This window comes from Ictalurus furcatus, chromosome 4, assembly GCF_023375685.1.
Source record: "Ictalurus furcatus strain D&B chromosome 4, Billie_1.0, whole genome shotgun sequence".
Lineage (NCBI taxonomy): Eukaryota > Metazoa > Chordata > Actinopteri > Siluriformes > Ictaluridae > Ictalurus > Ictalurus furcatus.
Window position 1 is genome coordinate 20,631,148 of NC_071258.1, and position 21,082 is coordinate 20,652,229.

The following is a 21,082-nucleotide window of genomic DNA, read 5'->3' on the forward strand; positions in this document are numbered from 1 at the left end:
TTATACCAGTGCTTCAGCTGAAGACGGTGGATGTGAGGGACCTGAATGGGTACAGAAAGGGGGAAAGAGAAGTAAAGAAGAGAGGGGAAGATGATGGTGAGATGGAGGCTGGTATGGTTAATGAGCAGAAAAGGTACTGGAAGATGTAAGTATGTAAAGCAGTGAAACATGTATGTGTTTATGGAATTGATTGTATGTAATAGTGTAAGCACTATCACTCCTGTGCGTCTGTGATAGACTTTGACATTTATGACTACTGAATGTGTAACATCTGTCATCTTCACAGTTTAAAGTAGCACAGTACTTTCATCTTCATTAGCTGCTTTATCCTGATCACAGTGGAGCCCATCTAGGAAACACTGGGCATGAGGCTGGAATACACCTTGGATGAGATGCCAGTTCATCAGAGTATTACACACACATACGTTCAAACATTCATTAACAGCTAGGGGCAATTTATAGTTGCCAATTCATTTATAGCAGGTTTTTGGAGTTAGGAGGAAACCCACAGGATCACAAAGACGAAGATGTGAGATTCTGGAAACTTAGGATTGATCCAGAGACCCTGAAGCTGGGAGGTGGCTACCCTTTGTGCCACCACACTGTCCCTCAGTAGAACAGTTAATATATTCATAAGAAGAGTATCTTTAACATCAAAATTATTTCCCAGCAGTCTGCAGTGGGAGCAATGTCCCAGTTGGATTCGATATCTGGCTCCAGCAGCAGCATTGTGGCTTGTGATTCAGGAAAAGATGCACCTTGTTGAGGTTGGAGGCTGGCTGCTGCTGGCTGGGATGCTGTGGACAGGCATTATCTTCTGTGTTTCTTTAGTGAAGTTCCTTTACCAATACAGAAAGCAATATAAGCAGGTAAGTTAATGTGTACATACAGTGCATACATAAATATTGTCTCAAAATGATGTTATAGTACTACTTTTTTTAAATGTTAAACTACTTTTATTTTTTCAAGCAAGTCCGTACAATGGTACAAACAATTATTTGACATTAACAGTAGCCTAACCTTATTTTTACAGAAGAAGGTCTCAGAGACAAGTGAGATTGTTGAGAAAAGGACTGGCCAACCTCATCAGGTGTGGTAAGAAACATACAGTACAAGAACACCTGATTTATTTTTATTATTGCTACTCTAATTAAGCCACTCCTGTTTGTGTGGTAACCAGGGAAAGCCCTTCACATTATCACATTTGGATCACATATCACATTTTATACTACTGAAAACTTTCCTGACCTGAAGTTGGTATCTCAAATCAGAAGTAAAGTTCTAGGATTTTAAAATCTGGTTACCCCAAAAAAACGAAAATGGAGAAAATTGCATTTAATATTTTCATTCCAATTCCACAGAAAAGACACCAACTCACAAACTGTCGAAAAACAAGTGTTATTTATTACATTTATTTAATATTTAACATATAATAAATAAGATATACAATTTAGAATTACAGCTACAGTATGTTGATCTTTATAGCAGCCTTTATTGTTAGAATATTGGCTTTTCAGAAGTTCCTGCCCATCCAGCAGTTCTTTTATGTTTAGTAATAATTTCCTCCTATACCTGTTTCTTCAGAGGTGAGCCAGCTTTCTAGAAAAAAAAAAGTAGTAATCAGAATTCTCAGAGTACCCTCCCCTATTACAGTTCCACAGCCCCCCTCATACCACTGCTGTTTGAAGGTATGGTCTTCACTCCCAAACATCCTTTTGGTCCATATTATATTTTTATGTTCTTCATTTTTACAGTCTCATCAGTAAGCAAGATGCAGTTCATCTGCTATCTATGGTGAGGGTTCTACTGGATGGCTTGGTAGTCTCTCTTCTCCAGGAACCACTGTCAGATCCAAGGGTTTCCCAGATACAAGGCCTCCTCAACAAGCTGGAGGTCAGTTGAATACTAAAGTGATATATTTCCTGAAATGGAGTAATGCTGTTGCTATCATAACAACCTGTATTTCCAGCAGCAGCTAATGACCATAGATTTTGGTGTGGCAGGATGAGATTAATCACGACATAGCCTTAAACAAAATTAGGCAGAGAAACTAACACACTTGACTTAAGACAAAGGCTACCCTCCAGTGATTTTCTTAGATTAACCATGTAATAGGCAGTTGAGATTCAACAAAATGCAGCCTAGCAGCTTGTTTTGAGCAGTTTTAGATGTACCATTGTTCAACTGTGTTAAACATAATACCCTTAACCAGGTTGACAGTTGAAACAGGGTTTCAGCAAAAATTTCCAGATCAACTGCATCTCAAAAACCACACAAAATACCAGAAACTAGCCCAAAGATCTGGCCATTGGAAAATGTTTTTTCTATTTTTCCAGCCTTTGCATAGTAAACAAGTGTTTCACATGTATTTCTAATATGTAACATGTATTTCTAATGGACATTATCCCCTCTTTCCCTATCCAACATCTTTGCAATACAAATTATCTTATAATACAAGTGGTTCTGTACATCCTATGTACACTATCTGCATTTACACGTTGCCTTTTTTTTAATTTTTTTATTTTATTTATTTATTTTTTTTTTTTTGATGATTTGCTACAGAACCCTTGATGACCACTGAGTATTTGTTAGCCCACAGTGACAACCTTGTCAATAACTGTTCTGTCCTTTGCTGTTCCCCTAAGCATGGTCGACTAAATTGGACTCTGTTGGCAGTTGTTGCCATTTCCATTTTTGACCACTAGGTGCAATAATAACTCTATGGAAGCTAAGTCAATTGCACAACATCTAGAAAGTCAAATATATCAATAGAACATCATCTTATATCTGTGAAATAGATATAAGCAGATTCAGCTAAATTTAGCTAAATCATTGGTCATTCAAAAGAGGCAATTAGAATTTTAACAGAATTTAAGATTGGAATTGTCAACGAAGACTTTAAGAAGATTAACCTTAACAATTATTTTAATTTGTTTAAAATACCAGCCATGATGCTTTTCAAGCACCTTAACAACCTTAACCATAACATTTTCAGCTTAATGTGTTTGCTGTGGTCTGAGGTCAGGTACTGATGTCAGGCAAGAATACCTGGGGTCCAATCAGCAGGCTATTTGAATTATTACACTTCAAGCTTAGCAAACCATGTTTTCATAAACCTTGCTTTGTACACAGGGGCATTGTCATGCTGGAACAGGTTTGGGCTAAGCCCCTTAGTTCCAGTGAAGGAAAATTGTAATGCTACAGCATACACATGCATTCTACTGTACACAATTGTGAGCTTCCAACTCTGTGGCATCATTTTGGTGAAAACCCACATATGGGTGTGATTGTCAGGTTTCCACAAACCTTTGGCCATATACTGTATCTGTCTATAAGTAATAATGGACACAATCTGTAGCACATTTGTAGCACAATGTATATGCCTTAAGTAACAAACTAAATATTAAAATATAGCAAACATACAGTGTATATATTATATAAAATTCTATTGTGTTGTTGTTCTTAACAAAATGTTTTGGCAGTTTTACATCCATGTATTTACGGGTTAACATGGCCAGGCACTCAAACATGGCACCCAAATAGATAACTCATTCACCCAATCACCACCTTCACTTGCCACATCTGACTTTGAACCTGAAGCTCACCTGTATGACATTACAAAGTACTTTTTTCAGGTGTGCTCTAATAACCCCTTATTTATTTGTTTGCCTCTCTTTTCTACAGGCAGTGTATCAATTAATAATAGTAGCAGTAAACAATAGTTTCCTTATCGAGGACCGACTGCTGCCGGCCAACAATAAGGAGGACAAAGTGATCAAGACTAGAGTAGAAGACAGGGTGAAACATATTTGCACTTACCTGCAAGAGAGGTGAAGCTTATGCCACCAAAATGCTTTTGCATTCTTTTTTTTCCTATTAGCCTTTAGACGTTTAGGAGTAGGCTTAGGATGACGGTACAAATTGTATAGCTTCCTTTAGTTATTTAGCTAGCTGGCAAATAGCAATGTATGAGCATACATAAAAGTACAAACCTTATTACACTCTCTTATCCTCCTTCCCATTCTCAGGGTGAGTGCCCTGCACTTTCTCCTTCAGACCCAGGATCAGTATGGGGTATGCATAGCTAATGTTCAGCAGGAGTTGCAGGGGTACTGGGAGCTGCTAGAGGATCTGCACAACAAAGTGACCCTGCAGCCAGAAAAGTGTCAGGGCTATGAGGATCCTCACACTGTCCTCACTGAAACTGAGGTTGGATTATAAATGAATGTGGTATTAATACATTAATTACTTAATGAATTACTCATCAATGAATCAACACCTGATAAAGTGATGCTGCTCAGGGGGTTTGTTAAATTTCTTTATTAGTATATCTGTGTTTCAGGGCTTGTACACAAAACTGGGTCTGTTTCAGTGTAGGATTCATGAGTGTCAGGTGCACCTGAGCACAAGTACACATCTTCTTGAGGTGAAAAATACATCCATGCCCTCACATCTACATGTGCTTACACTCTTATACACTCCCTTTCTTCATTGCACACTCAAACAAACTATTATCCATCTGTTATCTCCTGAAGAGAGAATGATTTCTGATACCTTTTCAACAGGAACTGGAAAATAGGCAGCAGGATCTGGCTCAGACTATTGGCCTAACGCTGGAGTCTACTTGGACCAAAGACCTTCTGCAGTGTAACACCCACCAGGTACACTACCACCTAAATCTGATATTTACCAATTTAAGGTATATGCCATATTAGTTTGGACTATAAATTATAAATATTGTCTTCAGGTCTCTAAGGATCAATTTGGTTTTCATGAATGACATGAAAATAAAAATGCACAAACAGACTACACCCTCCTACAAGAAATGTAAATATATGTTTAAAAAAATTAGAAAATATCAGTATAAGACTGATATGTTGATTAATATAACAAAAGGGGTGCAACGGATTTATAAATCATTTTAGATAAAAATTGCTAGTTTAATTGCAATGTTAATCATATAAATCTAATATTTACATTCAGATGTTCAGGAAAGCTTGATTAAATGGCTCAGATGTGTTTGCAAATAATTAAAATTGGGTACATGTAGAGGAATTGTTATATTTATGTCAGTACACTAAGCTTATTCATGAATGAACTGTGAACTAAACAATAATGCAGTTCTACCCCAAGCTTCCATTATTTTCACTTCTTTTACTTAATTGACTGTAATAAAGAAAATAAAAATATTGTGCCACCTAGCTTACAGGCACAGTTACAGTTACATCAACAGAAGACTCTTAACATTGTTAATTGTATACATAATAATCGGTATAAACTCTCTTTTGCTGACAAAGAAAACAGTTACGATAAATTTGCAGCTCACAATTTATGGTGCACCAAATGTAAAAAGTGTAATACTCTTTTATGTAATATAATATGTAATATAAATATGAGCAAAGAAGGATGTGAAAATTTTTCTTTATTGTTTAACCTTTTGATCTTAAAAAAAAATTCTCAAAAATACTATTCTCTCATGGATATCAAACAATTTCAAGCACAACACAGTTTTATAAAAAAAAAATTGTTAAAGGTGTGCAACAAATATTGACACCCTTTTAGTCAATACATTGTGCTACCTCCCTTTGCCAAGATAAAAGCTCTGAGTCTTCTCCTATAATGCCTGAATACATTGAATACATTGCAAGGTATCGGAGACCATTCCTCTATACAGAATCTCTCCAGATCCTTTAAATTTTGAGGTCCATGCTGGTGGACTCTCCTCTTCAGTTCACCTCATAGGACCTTGATTTTGTGGTCAGTAAACCATTTTTGTGTTGATATTGACATATTTTTTGGGTGATTATCCTACTGGAAGATCCACCCATGGCCCATTTAAGCTTTCTGGCAGAGGCAGTCAGGTTTTCATTTAATATCTGTTGATATTTGATAGACTCCATGATGCCATGTATTCTAACAAAATGTCCAGGTCCTCTGGCAGAAAAACAGTTCCAAAACATTAAAGAGCCACCGCTTAATTTAACCGTGGGCATGAGGTACTTTTCCATATGGCTACCTCTCTGTGTGTGCCAAATCCACCTCTGGTGTTTATTGCCATAAAGCTCTATTTTGCTTTCATCTGACCATAGAACCCGATCCCATTTGAAGTTCCAGTAGTGTCTGGCAAACTGAAGATGCTTGAGTTTGTTTTTGTATGAGAGTAGAGGCTTAAAAAAAATAAAAATAAAAAACTTTTCCAAACCACTTGTGGTGATGTACGTGACTTCGGATTGTAGTTTTGGAGACTTTCTGACCTCACGATGCAAGTAACTTCTGCAATTCTCCAGCTGTGATCCTTGGATATTTTTTGGTCACTCAACAATCCTCTTCACAGTGCATTGAGACAATATAGACATACATTTTCCAGGTTGATTCATAACATTTCCAGTTGACTGGAACGTCTTATTTATCGCCCTGATGGTTGAAATGGGCTTTTTCAATGCTTTTGCTATTTTCTTGTAGCCACTTCCCATTGTGTGAAACTCAACAACCTTTTTCTTCACATCACAGTTATATTCCTTGGTCTTACCCATTGTTATGAATGACTAAGGGAAGTTGGCCTATGTGTTACCTCATATTTATACACGTGTGAAACAGGAAGTCATGTCTGAACAATTTCCTGTTCCTAGTCACCCAGGTGTACTAAAAATGTAAAATATCAATGGGAATATACTTATATGAATTCATAGGGATGCCAATGATTGTTGCACACCTATATTTCAAAAAAGTTTTTTTTTTTTTTTTTAAATAAACCTGTGTTGTGTTTTGTTTGATATCAATGAGAGCAGAGAATTTTTGTGAATTTTTTTAACAACCTTATATTTACCAAGGGTGCAAATATTAGTGGAGTGCACTGTAATAGTTTTAAGTTTCAGTGTAAATATTAACATAAATTAAATGTTAAATATAAATGGTAAATATACTGTAGCGAGTTTAGCCAGCAGTGGGCAGAGCACAGACAGACACGAGGCTGTTTAAGTGGTAAACGAAGTGAATTTATTTACTGCTTGTGAAAGTGTGTACGTGCAGGAGTGGTCCCTAGGGGGAACGTACTCGTGTGCTGGGGTCGTCCGTGGGTGGTAAGTGCTGCACTGGAGGTTTTCCGAGTGCCTGGAATCGGGTTCGGTCCTTCAGCCTCGTCGCGTATATACAGCCAAGGGGCGGAGACTTCGGTCGTGTTCGAGCTTCTCTGCAAAAAACATAACACACGTTAGTCAGCGCATCGGGAGAGTCCTCTCTCCCCTTGCTAGCAGAGGATCACTGTTTTATACTCTCCCTTTGTCTGCTGGATGGTGGAGAGCGGATGCGCTGCTTATCGGCTGCCAGCCGTGTGTATTTCGGCGGCTCCGCCCCGCCACTTCCCACTCGCCGGTTGTCCAAAACATTGGGGGTGCTGAAGTGGAGCTGTCTCTTCAGCACCCCAGTGGCAGTCGTGGGAGGAGCGCTCTTTCCTTTTTGTGCGACAACTGCCGGTCTGTCACCACAATACATGTAAATAGAAATGTGAAATATACATTATTAAATATACAGTACCCCCCCCCGAGCTCCGAGCCTACTGCTGCTGTATGTCGGGCCCACAGTGCATCCCATCATGAGAGGCCGTCTGCATTCCAGTGTTGGGCTTCCGCACGGTGCTGGACCTTGAAAGAGAAATCTTGTAATGCAAGGAACCATTGCGTTACCCTGGCATTGGTGTCCTTGGCTTTGGCCATCCACTGCAAGGGAGCATGGTCCACCACGAGCGTGAAGTGCCGACCGGCCAGGTAGTAACGGGGCTCCTCGATGGCCCATTTTATCGCTAGTGCCTCTCTTTCCACGGCAGCATATCTCCTCTGAGCGGGTGACAGCTTCCTGCTGATGTAAAGGACCGGGTGTTCTTCCCCGTGGAACGTCTGCGAGAGGACAGCGCCCAGCCCGGTCTCATATGCATCGGTGTGCACGGAGAAGGGGATGGTGAAGTCCAGTTTCTGCAGCACTGGGGCACTGGTGAGAGCCTCCTTTAGGGCTTTGAACGATTGCTCCGTGTCCGCGGACCATTTCACCCGGTCCGGCTGGCCCTTCTTCGTAAGCTCTGAGAAGGGGGAAGCTACAGAGGTGAAGTTAGGCACAAACCTGCAGTAATACCCTGCCAACCCCAAGAAGGCACGTACCTGTTTCTTTGACGTGGGCAGTCCTTCACTGCCTCGACTTTCTTCGCCTGTGGCTTCAGCATACCCCGGCCAATACGGTAGCCCAGGTACTATGCCTCGGTCAGCCCTAGGTGGCATTTCTTGGAGTTGGCTGTCAGCCTGGCCTTCCGGAGTTCCTTCAGAACCTCCCCCAGGTGGAATAGGTGGTCCGACCAAGTGGAGGAGTGGATGACCACATCGTCCAGGTAGGCGGCCGAGAACATACGATGGGGACTCAGGACAATGTCCATCAGCCACTGGAACGTTGCAAGCGCCCCATGTAGCCCGAAGGGGAGAACCCGGTACTGACAGTGACCGGTGGCCATGCTGAAGGTAGTCTTCAGTCTCTCGTCTGGTGCCAGCACCACTTGCCAGTAGCCTTTTGTTAGGTCCAGCGTAGATATGAACCAGGCCCTCCCTGGTCGCTCCACGAGGTCATCCACTCATGGGAGGGGATAGCTATCGAACTCGGAGCCTCCAAGACCTTGTTTCACAGCAAATAAGTGGAATTAAATCAAACCAGTTTCTACAAACATATGCTATAGCAAAGGGAAAATCTGAATGCAGACAGTGTAGACCTATCTACAATGTACAGAATCATTTCTGATCTTTACGGAAGTCCAGAAATGTCTATACGTTTTTTTTTTTTCTTGTGAACTTAAAATGGCAGACGTTGTTTTCTCAAGATCACAACTTATTTTTCACATTATGTTGAAATACATGATTAGGCATGTATGCTGTACTTCATGGATGAGTGTGTCCATTTATATTTTAATCAGCGAGTGCTGCGGGAGGTAACAGGTGGTTTCTTCTTTCATTTTCCAAAATCATGGGTCTGAGTCGGTGCTTGGATGACTGGGTGGAGTTTCATTTTATTTTTCCCAAATTTCATCTTGCGGATCAATAAAGTGCATGTCTCTATCCTAGGGCACTGGCCCCCAGTGAAATCCTGTTGGCCACCCCAGGTGCCCCCCTACCAGATGTCTTGTAATTGGCTTGGTTTTATGCCAGTCAGTTTCTAACTATTTCTGGTGAAATTAGCAATTGAAAACACTTCAGTGCTCAAATCTGGCGAAGGTCATGTACATCTGATTAAATTATCAAACGTACGTAAATGCATATATATAAAAAAAAAGTTTATAGTTTGTAGATATAAGGTCTGACTGATGTGCTGAATTTGCATTTGGTATCTGTTCATGGGAACTCTCAATGTGCTGTCCAAAGAGGTGCCATCATTAGGCTGAAAAAACAAAACACATATAGGAGAGACAGCAGAATCTTTAGAAGCGGCCAAATCAACAATTTGGTAAATTCTTAAAAAGACGGAATGCACTGGTGAGCTCAGCAACACCAAAAGGCCTGGAAGACCATGGAAGACAACTAAAGTGGATTGGAGAAATCTTGCCCTGATGAAGAAAAACATCTAGCCAAGTCAAGAACACTCTGGAATAATAATACAATATGTTTAATTTATATAGTACCTTTCCAGAGCTCAAGAACGCTTTACAATAGCAATACAATGATACCTAAACAATGAACAATCATGGACTAACACAATATGTGAAAAATCAACATGAACAATCAACCACAGAGAGTGAAAAACACAGTACACATAGTACAGTCATAGAGAGAAAATGCATAGCAACAGATTGCGACACATAACATTGAAAACAGATATGTTTTAAGTTGGGATTTGAACTCTGAGATGGAATGTGATGCTGTGATGAGTCAGAGGGAGTGAATTCCAGATTTTGGGTGCTACAATACTATGCCACCCATAGTAGAGAAATGAGATCTAGGGACAGAGAGGAGTCTGAGTCCAGAGGACCTGGGAAAGCGGGTCGGGTTATAGGGGAGTAGCAGTTCACAAAGGTAGAAAGGTGCCAGACCGTGAAGTGATTTAAATGTGAGCGGGATTATTTTATATTTAATGCGAAATGAAACCAGTTGCCAATGCACTTCAGACAGGATTGGAGTAATGTGAGCTGAGTGCTTGGTATGTGTAAGAAGTCTAGCGGCAGAGCTTTGAATATATTGCAACCTAACAATAGAATTAGCAGGTAAACCAATGAAGAGAACATTGCAATAATCAAGACATGAGGATATAAATGCATGAACCAGTGTTTCAGTGTCTTTGATGCTAATGAAGGGACGGAGACGAGCAATGCTACGAAGGTAAAAGAATCCAATTTTAGAAATGGAGTTTATATGAACTTCAAAGATGATGGCGGGATGAAAGATAATGCCTAATTTTTTTTTACAGTACTAGATGGTTTAATGAGCGTGCTATCAATGTCACAAGTAAGGTCATAAAGGATATTTTTAGTAAGTGTTGGTGTTCTAATAATATCCTTTTATTTCATTTACACATGCTGATAGTGGACCGGTTTGGAGAGTGGAACAGATCTACAAGCTGTATAGATTTGAATGTCGTCAGCATAACGGTGGTATCTGAAACCATGGTGGCGAATAAGTTGAATAAAAAGGCAGTGTGTATATGTATGTATGTATGTATGTATGTATGTATGTGTGTGTATGTGTATATATATATATATATATATATATATATATATATATATATATATATATATATATATATATATATATAAAATGAATAATAGCGGTGAAAGAACCGATCCCTGAGGGACACCTAATTTCAAAGATACAGTAGGCAACTTATAATCCTGCATAGAAATGTAAAACTGTCTATCCGTGAGATTAGAAGTAAGCCAGGAAAAAGCAGCGCCTGTGACACCAATATCCGAGAAGCGGGTGAGAAGTATGTCATGACGGACAGTATCAAAAGGGGAACTAAGATCAAATAATAGGAGAATAGGAAGAGAACCGGAGTCGCTAGAGTGTAATAGGTCATTGACAAACCTTATGAGGGTAGTTTTAAGTACTATGAAGAGGACAAAAGCTCGATTGAAAGGGGTCAAAGAGATTATTTTGAGCAAGGAAAGGTTGGAGCTGGGAGACAACAGTACTTTCCAGAATTTTATAAATGAGAAAATTAGAAAGAACAGTAGGGTCCAAGTTAGGTTTTTTAAGAACTGGGGTCACTGCCGCAGTTTTAAGTGGTAGAGGGAGAGAAGCAGAAGCTAAAAATCTGTTTATGAAGTGAGAAAAAAAGTGAAGAAAGGACAGAATGACAGCAACAGGAAGAAGTAGGCGCATCAATGTCAGTCCATTTTAAAAAGTAAATTTTAAACACGACTGTACATTTAAGATTTATATCTTTAATGTACAGTTATATGTTTATATTTACATATTTAACACTTAATTGTAATATTTACACTGAAACCTAAAACTAATTTACACGAGTCACTATCTAAATGTATCAGAATGGCCTCAAATGTTCGAAAAAAGTATTCAGTGTTTTTACATTTGGCATAGCAGTCCTTTCTGTTCATGACACCCTACTTAATAACATGATGATAACTTTATATAAGTCTTTCTTTTTAAGTCGGTTAATAATAGTCAGGTTGTTTAGTGATCCGTCATATTGGATAGATTTCATCTGATAATTGCAACTTCATATGCTGCCATACTGGTTTGGCTGATGCTGCATTTGGTGCTCTTGAGGGGTTGCAGTGTTCACTGGGCTTGGAGTAATGTGAGAACTTTAGAGGATGTCAGAATATTTTTGAGTTTCTTTTTGGGTGTCTAGAACTTGCGGGGCAGTATTGGGCCTGTGTGCAGTGGCTGCTCATCCATAGGGGCAGGTGAGCCCCACCAGCCATTCAACAAATATTAATCTCCATGAAGTATTCATTCACAACTCCATACATTTCAAAATCTGTTGAAATACAAATTACCTATTTTGAGTGACCAATGATTTTAAAAATGTCACTATTTGACAGATATAAGCAAATGTTCCATTGATTTACTCACTTTTCTAGATGTTGTGCAATCATGCACTCACTGCCCCACTTAGCTTCTATAGATGTATTATTGCAGCTATTAGGAACTGTAAAAATAGGAACTGCAACAAGCTATGAATAATTTTGATTGCAACTGTAGATGTGTTAAACAACTGGAAACATGGCAGACTCTGTTTGAAGTGATAGAAAATATTGGAACATGAGACTGACTGATGTTTCTTGTTGCCCAGGTGTGCCCTGTTAAGATCTAAATGTCTTCTCTTGGTTTGAGCCCTGGTTTTCACCTGTAAAGTCTGCATTTGTTGTTAAAAATGATAATCCAGCACAAAGACCAGAGAGCTTCCTATGGGAGAAAAGCAAACCATTTAGAAGCTAAAAATTGATCAGAGCCATTGTACAAGCATTGGGCATAGCTAATAGAATAATTTGGAATTTCCTGAAAAAGAAAGAAACCACTGCTGTACTAACAACAACAACAGCGGACATGGAACAGATCAGCCAAGGTAAACAACAGCAGTTGATGAAACAAACACTGAGTTTAACCAACAACCTCCACAGGGCAGAGGTGAAGATATCACAATCCACCATTTGAAGAAGACTTTAAGAGCACAAATATAGAGGCCATACCACAAGATGCAAACCACTCATCAGCAGTAAGTATTGGAAGACCAGATTGGAATTGACAAAGAAATACAGAGATGAGCTCCAAAAGTTCTGGAACCAAGATTAACCTCTACCAAATTCAATTCAATTCAGTTTTATTTGTACTGCAATTTTAACAATGGACATTGTCCCAAAGCAGCTTTACAAAAATATATAAATTCAGGATATAGATTTTAAATGTATGAATTTATCCCTAATGAACAAGCCAGAGGTGATTGTGGCAAGGACCTAGACCTATCATGGCAATTGTAGTCCTAAACCATCATAGCATCACTGAAGGTCCATATGACCTTCATATGACCATATGAAGTGAGGTCCAAAGCCATCTTCATGGTTTTAAAGTGGTATCATCCTCAGTAGTCTCAATGATCTTTAGGCTGCACTATGTGGGGCCATCCTCAGCAGCAGCGAGTGACTTCCAAATGATGAGAACTCCAACCAGAAGTGGAGCCTCAGCATGGATTTAGAAGGTCTGGAGATCAGAAGGGGTCAGGTTCACTGGTATAGGAGTAGCATGTGTAGCTGGACACACACAGAGACAGAGAGAGAATGGGAGCGAGAGAGAGAGAGAATGGGAGAGAGAAAGAATTGTGTGTGTTTATGGTCCCGAAATCATTAAGGACAATGTATTTTGCATGCAGAGTGAAAGCAGGGACTCTGGCAAGACTAACTATGACAGCATAATTAAAAGGGAGAACCAGAAGGAACACAGACATGAGGATGCCTGGGACATAAGGCAGCCAGCCACTCATGAGAGAGGGGGGTGACAGCATCCAAACATCCCAGATCACCACAGTACTCTATGCCAGTGAGCCCTCCCAATCTGCTCCTTTATCTAAGAAAAAAACTATTCACAAAAGGCTTGACTAAACAAATGTTTTCAGCCTGGACCTAAACACTAAGACTATGTCTGAGTCCCGAACACTAACTGAAAGGCTGTTCCATAACTGTGGGGCTTTGTAAGAGAAAGATCTAACCCCTGTTGAAGCCTTCACTATTTGAGGTACCAACAAATAGCCTGTACCTTTTGATAGAAGTAGGCATGGCAGATCATAAAAGACAAATATTTCGCTCACGTACTGTGGCCCATTTAGTGCTTTATAGGTCAATAGTAGTATTTTATAATCAATGTGAAATTTTACTGGGAGCCCATGCAATGTGGATAAGACAGGGGTGATGTAGTCATATCTTCTGGTTCTAGTAAGGACACTTGCAGCTGCATTCAGGACTAACTGCAGCTTGTCTATTCACCTACTGGAACAGGCAGACTATAAGGCATTACAATAATCCAACCTAGAGTTACCAAAGAGCTGGGAAGGTCAAAATGTGGAGAAAGATAGGATTGGCTCATGATCCAAGCATTCAAGCGCACCTATCAAGCACAGTGTATTTAGTGTCATGGATTGAGCTTGCATGGCTGCTTCTGTAATGGGCTCACTAATCTTTATTGATGATGTAACTAATGATGCTAGCAGCAGAATGAATTCAGAAGTCTACAGAAACATTCTGTTGGCTAATTTACTGAGAAGTACAATAAATCTAAATGTGAGGAAGTTCATCATGTAGCAAGACAATGACCCAAAACACAATCCTAACACATCAGAGGATTTCATCAGGGGATAAAAGTGGAAGGTTTTAGACTGACCAAGTCAATCACCAGACCTTAACCCAGTTGAGCATGAAGGTCACCTCTTGAAGAGGAGACTGAAGGCAGAAGACAAACAACAACTGAAAGAAGCTTCGGTACAAGCCTGAAAAAGAATCACAAAAGAAGAATGCAACAGTTTGGTAATGCCAGTGGGTCAACGGTTTAATGCAGTTATTGCAAGCAAGGGATATGCAACCAAATATAAAGTGTTATTTACTTAAAGTAAATTAAAGGCTATCTGCACCTACACCTATACTCGCATAAAAATTGGGTGGTCTGCCACCAAACATGCCATGTTCTACGTTGTTTAACACATGTAGATGTAAATTTCAGGAAATCAATGCTGAAATTCTGATCCATCATATCATATTCATCTTTTGATCTCAAATCCAAATGTCTTCAGTGTATAGCAAAAACAAATATTTGGCCTTGCTGTTCCAATATTCTTTGACTGCTTTTAAGATTTATTAACATCTGCACAAAGTGTGCTGCCATCCTGTTAGTTGAGGGATGGGATGGTGCAGAACCGATATGCTTCAAAACATTCAACTTGAGCATCGCAAACTTCTCAGAGCAAAACTAAGGACCATTGTGACCAACAAGGATTTGGTGAACCTCATGGCAACTGAAGAGACCCCTCAAGACTTTGGTGTTTTCTTCTGGTAATTGTTTTGACCATGCAGTATACTTCTCACCACTTGATGTGAGCATCTATTAATGTTAAATTGATGTGTATTTTTTTCTATGGTCTAGTTGGCCATATCATGGGTGAAGTGATGGTAGACATGGGGTGATTTGTAACCACTGGCAGTTTGATCTGGCCAACAATGCCCAGCTATCAGATATTACCATGTGCATTTGCTCATTTGGCTTCAACTGGGACAGGATACAACTAACGAGTTGAAGGTTAAGGCTCTTGATCAAGGACCCAACAATGGCAGCTTGGTGGTGCTGATATCTGAACTCACAACCTTCCAGTTAGTAGCCCAAAGTCTTACTGACTGAGCCATCACTTTGCATGTATGTTAAGCTATTCATCTGTGCCACTCCTGGGGGGCACACATGCAGTTCTACAAATACACAGGAGCAGAGGTTAAGAGGCACCGCAATACGACAGCCTCCACTGAATTAATTGCAGCAAGCCATGAAGGGTGACAGCGCTTCTTCTGATATCCTTGTCAATTTGAAAATCCCCTGTAGAAACCATGTCCATGACCGTAGACATTATGGAGTTAGGAAGTGGGTCATTCCTTTGCTACTTATACTTGCAGATTGGCTACCTGGTTGACACAGAACGTATTCACTGTGTCTGTGACCTTTTTGGGTATCAGTGTAAATGGTAGTTCTGATAGTCTATCAGCATTTGCATACAAAACTGCTTTCCTATACTCATGAGCAGCAAATAAAATTTCACACTGTTCCATCCTAGCTGCAACTGTTGGTGGATCACTTTTGTGGTGCTTAAGATAGTAGTCAAAGGCTGATGGACAGTAATTAGAACCAACTACCTCCCAAACTGATAATGGTGGAATTTGCTTCAAAAGCTATACCCAGAGCCTTACACACGATTTGAGTATAGTTATGTTCCCATTTATGATGGGCATTTTTCATTATTAGCCAAGATGTGTGAGATAATGTCATCCACAACATGCAGTGAAGCATCACAGGCATTTAACCAATGGGTAAGTTATGGGTATAATGGATCAGTACTCTTTCTGACACCAACAATTATTTGCCTCTTTGTAGGTTGTATTCCAGGTCCATGACCTACCCTTGTACAGCCCTTGTACAGCAAGGAATATGTGTGTGAGAACTGATACAAGGTTTGGAATGAAATGTCAAAAATGGTTAAGCTTGCTATGAATGGCGGGTGCATAACTCACAACGGTCTGTGTTGGTGACTCAACAAGTGCTCTAGGCTTCTCTGCAGACGTGTGTAGCCCATCAGCATAAATGGAGTGGCCAACCATGCCAGTGTCTGGTTGAAAATGCACACTTTCATGCTGTACTCTGACTAAACATGTCTAATTCATTAAGGACAGTATTAAGAATAACCATGGGTGCCAGGAAGCCCTTGTAGTACTTGAGCCATAGTCCATTGTAACAGGGCAGGACCAGATCCTGAGCCAAATGGTAAAAAATTATAACAGCAATTATATCATCTGCAGGTAAGCATTTGACAGGTCCAGATTACTGAAACCCTAACCCCAATTATATTTTGTTGGAGTACATCGCTGCAGACAGAAAATTTTAAAACAACATCTTTGCTTAAAGTGGATTTTAGTATATTGTTGCATTGTTTAAATGTTGCATGTTAAATATGTAAAAAATTATATGAAACTTTAAAAACCACTTGGTTGATTCATACTTTGCCAGACTATAACAGTAAGGCCAAAATAATTGAATTACATTTCAAGCTCTGTATTTTCTTTCTTTCTTTCCTTTTTTTATTTAATTAATTAATTTATTTATTTATTGCCAGTTTAAAAAAGTCTTCAAGGATTTCACATGCCTGGAGCAACAGACTCTGACCTTTGTGATGCATCTGCAAGACCTAAGTGTGACACACGAAAAGAATAGCATTAAAATTTCTGATGTTGAACACGTGCAGCGCTCTTTATCGTCTCCCTCATCACTTCCTGTGTACAGAACTTCTCTGGCCACAGGAAATACCCCCTTGGACCCTGACCCAAGACCCACACTTACACCCAGCTCCAAATTCTCAGTGATAAACTTGCTTTGTGGGCTGAGACAACGGAGGTGAATTGTTTAACACTTTATAAATTAATGAAAGACATGATTGTAAAATGACTATGAAAATGTTCTAAATGGCTGTAAATCAATGCTTCATTTATGAGTTATGTGAGGCCCAGTTCATATATGTGCTGCCCATGCTTGCTGGTCACTAACGATGAAACTGACCCTAATTAAAGGACAAACGGTCCAGTTCTCCTCTATCATTCATTCACTATGATAACGACTCATCAGTTTGAATTGATGCAGCCACTAGATTTGCATGTTTGTAATGTAACTTTTGCTGTACCAGTTTCAAATAAGAAAATGCATAAATATTTAACACCAGATAAAGTAAACTACTTGTCAACTTATTGATTCACAGTAAACATTATTTTTCTCCTTAGTCTTTCTAGGAATTTCCAAAAAAGTACATTATATGGCCAAAAGTTTGTGGACACATGACCATCACACCCATATGTCTTTCTTCCTCAAAATTTTATGGCAAAATTGGAAGCACAGAATTATGTACAATGTCTTTTCCCACCACTCAAACTAAGGGGCCTAGCCCAAACATATTCCAGCATGACAATGTCCCTGTGCACAAAGCAAGGCCCATGATGGCATTGTTTGAAAAGGTTAGTGTGGAAGAAATCTAGCTGCTTGCACAAAGCCCTGACCTCAACCCACTGAAGAATTTTGTGATAATCTGGAATGCTGACTGTACCTCAGGCCTCCTCAGCCAACAGCAGTGCCTGGCCTCACTGATACTCTTCTGGCTGAATGAGCACAAATTCCCACAACCATGCTCTAAAACTTAGTGGAAGCTGCTTAAACTACATATCAAGCATTTATGTAACACAAGTGCTTTGTGCATTAATGGCTGTTATATTAAATAAAGTTAATTAATTAAAGCAAAGCAAGTATACTTTACCTGTGCACACCATTGTTGACTCATCTCTCCTCAGATATAATGCTGCTATGGCGGTCCTGCGTGCAATTCTCCGATATTGGATCCGATATTACAAGACCCATATCCGATTATGGAAAAATACTTAAATATTGGGAAAAATATTGGTAAAACTATTTATGTCAATCTCTAGTACTTTTCCATATGGCTATACACACACACACACACACACACACACACACACACACACACACACAAAAATGGGTTTCCATGTTTTATGGGGAATTTCCATAATTATTTGTATACTGTACAAACTGTATTTTCCATCCCCTAAACCTATCCATCACCTAAACATCACAAAAATGCATTTTTACATTTCAAAAATGTAGAATGTAGGTTTAGTAAGATTTATAAGCTGGTTTCCTCATGGGGACCAAAAATTTCTGGTATTGATAGTAATAACACACACATTCACACACAGAGTACTCACATAGTAGAAAGAATTGGGTCACTCTGTTTGTGTCTATAAGTGTTGAACATCCAAAATATTTTCAGAAAATAATGCTTAAGCACCAAGGAGATAAGATATACAGTAGTAGCATCTGTCTGTTACATGAACTGCTGAATTTATGTACAAAAAAGCTCACAATTACCCCCAAAATACACACTGCAATTAGATATAGCAAGCATCAGGCAGACAAGGAATGTTGACAGTCTATGGTTACATCTAATCATCCAATTACCAACATTATCTTAATTACAAATCCTCATTTTCATAACTGTACGTTAAAATCAACTAACAGTTTAAGTTACCAGTTTGATCATTGCTAGCCCTACTCTGAACTGAAGTAACTGAGCTAGCTAATTGATTTCAAGTTGCTTAATGTTAACTTGCTGAACACTGACAGCTGTAGCCTACTTAAATACATGAGCTAAAAATTTGTATATTGTAACATACACAGTGCACGGTATATGCGTGTATTACTAGCACAGATGTAAGTGTAAAAATTGTTATGCTAAATTGCAAACCGATCTCTCTAATCTGATTCACTGGTAGTGTAATGATAGCACAGGGATATGTATGGTTATATTTGGTAATACAGAGAGTACTGTATATACTGTTAGTTATATGCGTAGCTAATAGGGACAGTGCGGTGGTAAATCAGCAGAGATACAGAGATGAAGTTGTGGGAGCACTGATGGTGTTAATAAAAGGAACTAAACGGAGCCACACGTGTATCGCCTTTATTTATTGTGACCATCCTAACGTTATAGGTAGTCCATTGAAGCCTTATTAACTCACACAGTGCCTCATAAAAGTTATTCAGCAAACAAACCTGATGCTAAACCTTAAAAACTTAGTTAAAATATGATTTTTTTTTATTCTTCTGTATTTTGCAACCATATTCTCTCATCCTCATCTCATCCTTGATTTGAAAACTGCATGCGCTGCCAGCGAACGTCAAAAAACAACAACTCCTCTTTCAACAAGAGGTGATATGATGCGTCAACCAGCATCAGCAACAGCCAGTAGCAAATAAAACCCTCTGGCTCTGCCACTGAGTGCCTGGCAAACTGAAGAGTTTGTTTTTGTATGAGAGTAGAGGCATTTTTCTTGAAACCCATCCAAACAACTTGTGGTGATGTAGGTGACTTCAGATTTTTGGAGATGTTCTGACCCCAAGATGCAAGTAACTTCTGCAATTCTCCAGCTGTGATGCTTGGAGATTTTTGGCCACTTGAACCATATTCTTCACAGTGCGTTGAGACAATATAGACACACATCCAATTTCAGGTTGATTCATAACATTTCCAGTTGACTGGAACTTCTTAATTATTGCCCTCATGGTGGAAATGGGCATTTTAAATGCTTTTATTTTCTTATAGCCACTTCTCATTTTGTGATGCTCAACAACCTTTTGCCGAACATCACAGCTATATTCCTTGGTCTTATCCATTGTTATGAATGACTAAGGGAATTTGACCTATGTGTTACCTCATATTTATACCCCTGTGAAACAGGAAGTCATGGTTGAACAATTTCCTTTTCCTAGTCACCCAGGTGTACTAATTTTTTATTTTTTTTATTTTTTTTTTTTTTAATATTAACAGGAATATACTTCAAATATATTTTTCTCATATGAATTCATAGGGGTGCCTATAATTGTTGCACACCTATATTTAACAAAGATTTTTTTTTTTTTAATAAACCTGTGTTGTGTTTGCAATTGTTTGATATCCATGAGAGCAGAGTATTTTGGTGAATTTAACAAAAGATCAAAAGGTTAATAATAATAACAATTTTTCACAGCCTTCATTGCTCATATTTACCAAGGGTGCCATTATTAGTGGAGGGCACTGTATAATGCTCCAACCCTGACTGAGACACCTTTTGCAAAAATATTTACCCTGGAACAAAAATACACTGTAAAAGAATGCAAACACATTTGTGAGTTAACACAAAAATATTGCACAGGAAAATATTGAAAACACAAATGAATTTGTGAAAAATTCATTCCCACCCAGTCCATGTAAGAGGTCCACACAAGAAAGTTAAAACTTATAGGTTAGGTAACCCAATCCATCCATTTTCTTTATTGCTTATCCTACACAGGGTTGCGAGGAGCCTGAAGCTTATCTCAGGGGACTCGGGACATGAGTCAAGGGACACTGTGGATGGGTGCGAACACATCACAGGGCATAATCACACACCCATTCACACACTACAGACAATTTGGAAATGGCAATGCATGTCTTTGGAATTTGCATGTCTACAATGCATGTCTTTGGACTGGGGAAGTAAACCGGAGTACCCGGAAAAACCCCCCGAAGCACAGGGAAAACATGCAAATGCCGCTCACATAGGGTGGGACATAGCAGAGGACATAGTCTCTTAGCTGAGAAAGTTAATACAGAAGAGTCTAGCGTGAAAAAAAAATAAATTGTGAAAATTTGATGACTCTTGGGGGTCACAATGGGATACACCTTACACAAGGGGGGCCTCACGCTAAAAAGGTTTGAGAACAACTGATGTAGGGTAATATGTTTGTTAATGCATTTCACAAAATATGGTTTT

The 21,082-nt window shown here is 39.2% G+C and overlaps 1 protein-coding gene across 2 annotated transcripts; it reads left to right on the top strand.

The window, feature by feature from the left end:
* Positions 1–42: 42 nt before the first annotated feature.
* Positions 43–19,381, top strand: si:ch211-151h10.2 (uncharacterized protein LOC567699 homolog). 2 transcript variants are annotated; one of them, XM_053623283.1, is made up of 9 exons: positions 43–145; positions 671–869; positions 1,034–1,095; positions 1,755–1,893; positions 3,685–3,830; positions 4,029–4,209; positions 4,343–4,426; positions 4,566–4,661; positions 16,846–19,381. In XM_053623283.1, exons 1-9 carry the CDS (start codon positions 102–104, stop codon positions 17,125–17,127), a joined length of 1,233 nt encoding a protein of 410 aa, XP_053479258.1. In that variant the 5' UTR covers positions 43–101; the 3' UTR covers positions 17,128–19,381. The 2 variants fall into 2 exon arrangements, with proteins under 2 accessions (XP_053479258.1, XP_053479260.1); XM_053623285.1 differs by having other exon boundaries at positions 69–145; positions 674–869.
* Positions 19,382–21,082: the final 1,701 nt, after the last annotated feature.

Bases quoted from the DNA above. Each gene is read 5' to 3' on its own strand.
- si:ch211-151h10.2 (XM_053623283.1), top strand. From the start codon at position 102: ATGGAGGCTGGTATGGTTAATGAGCAGAAAAGGTACTGGAAGAT. The intron at 1,894-3,684 runs GTCAGTTGAATA...TCTTTTCTACAG, and splicing joins GCCTCCTCAACAAGCTGGAG to GCAGTGTATCAATTAATAAT. The intron at 4,662-16,845 runs GTACACTACCAC...ATTTATTGCCAG, and splicing joins TGCAGTGTAACACCCACCAG to TTTAAAAAAGTCTTCAAGGA.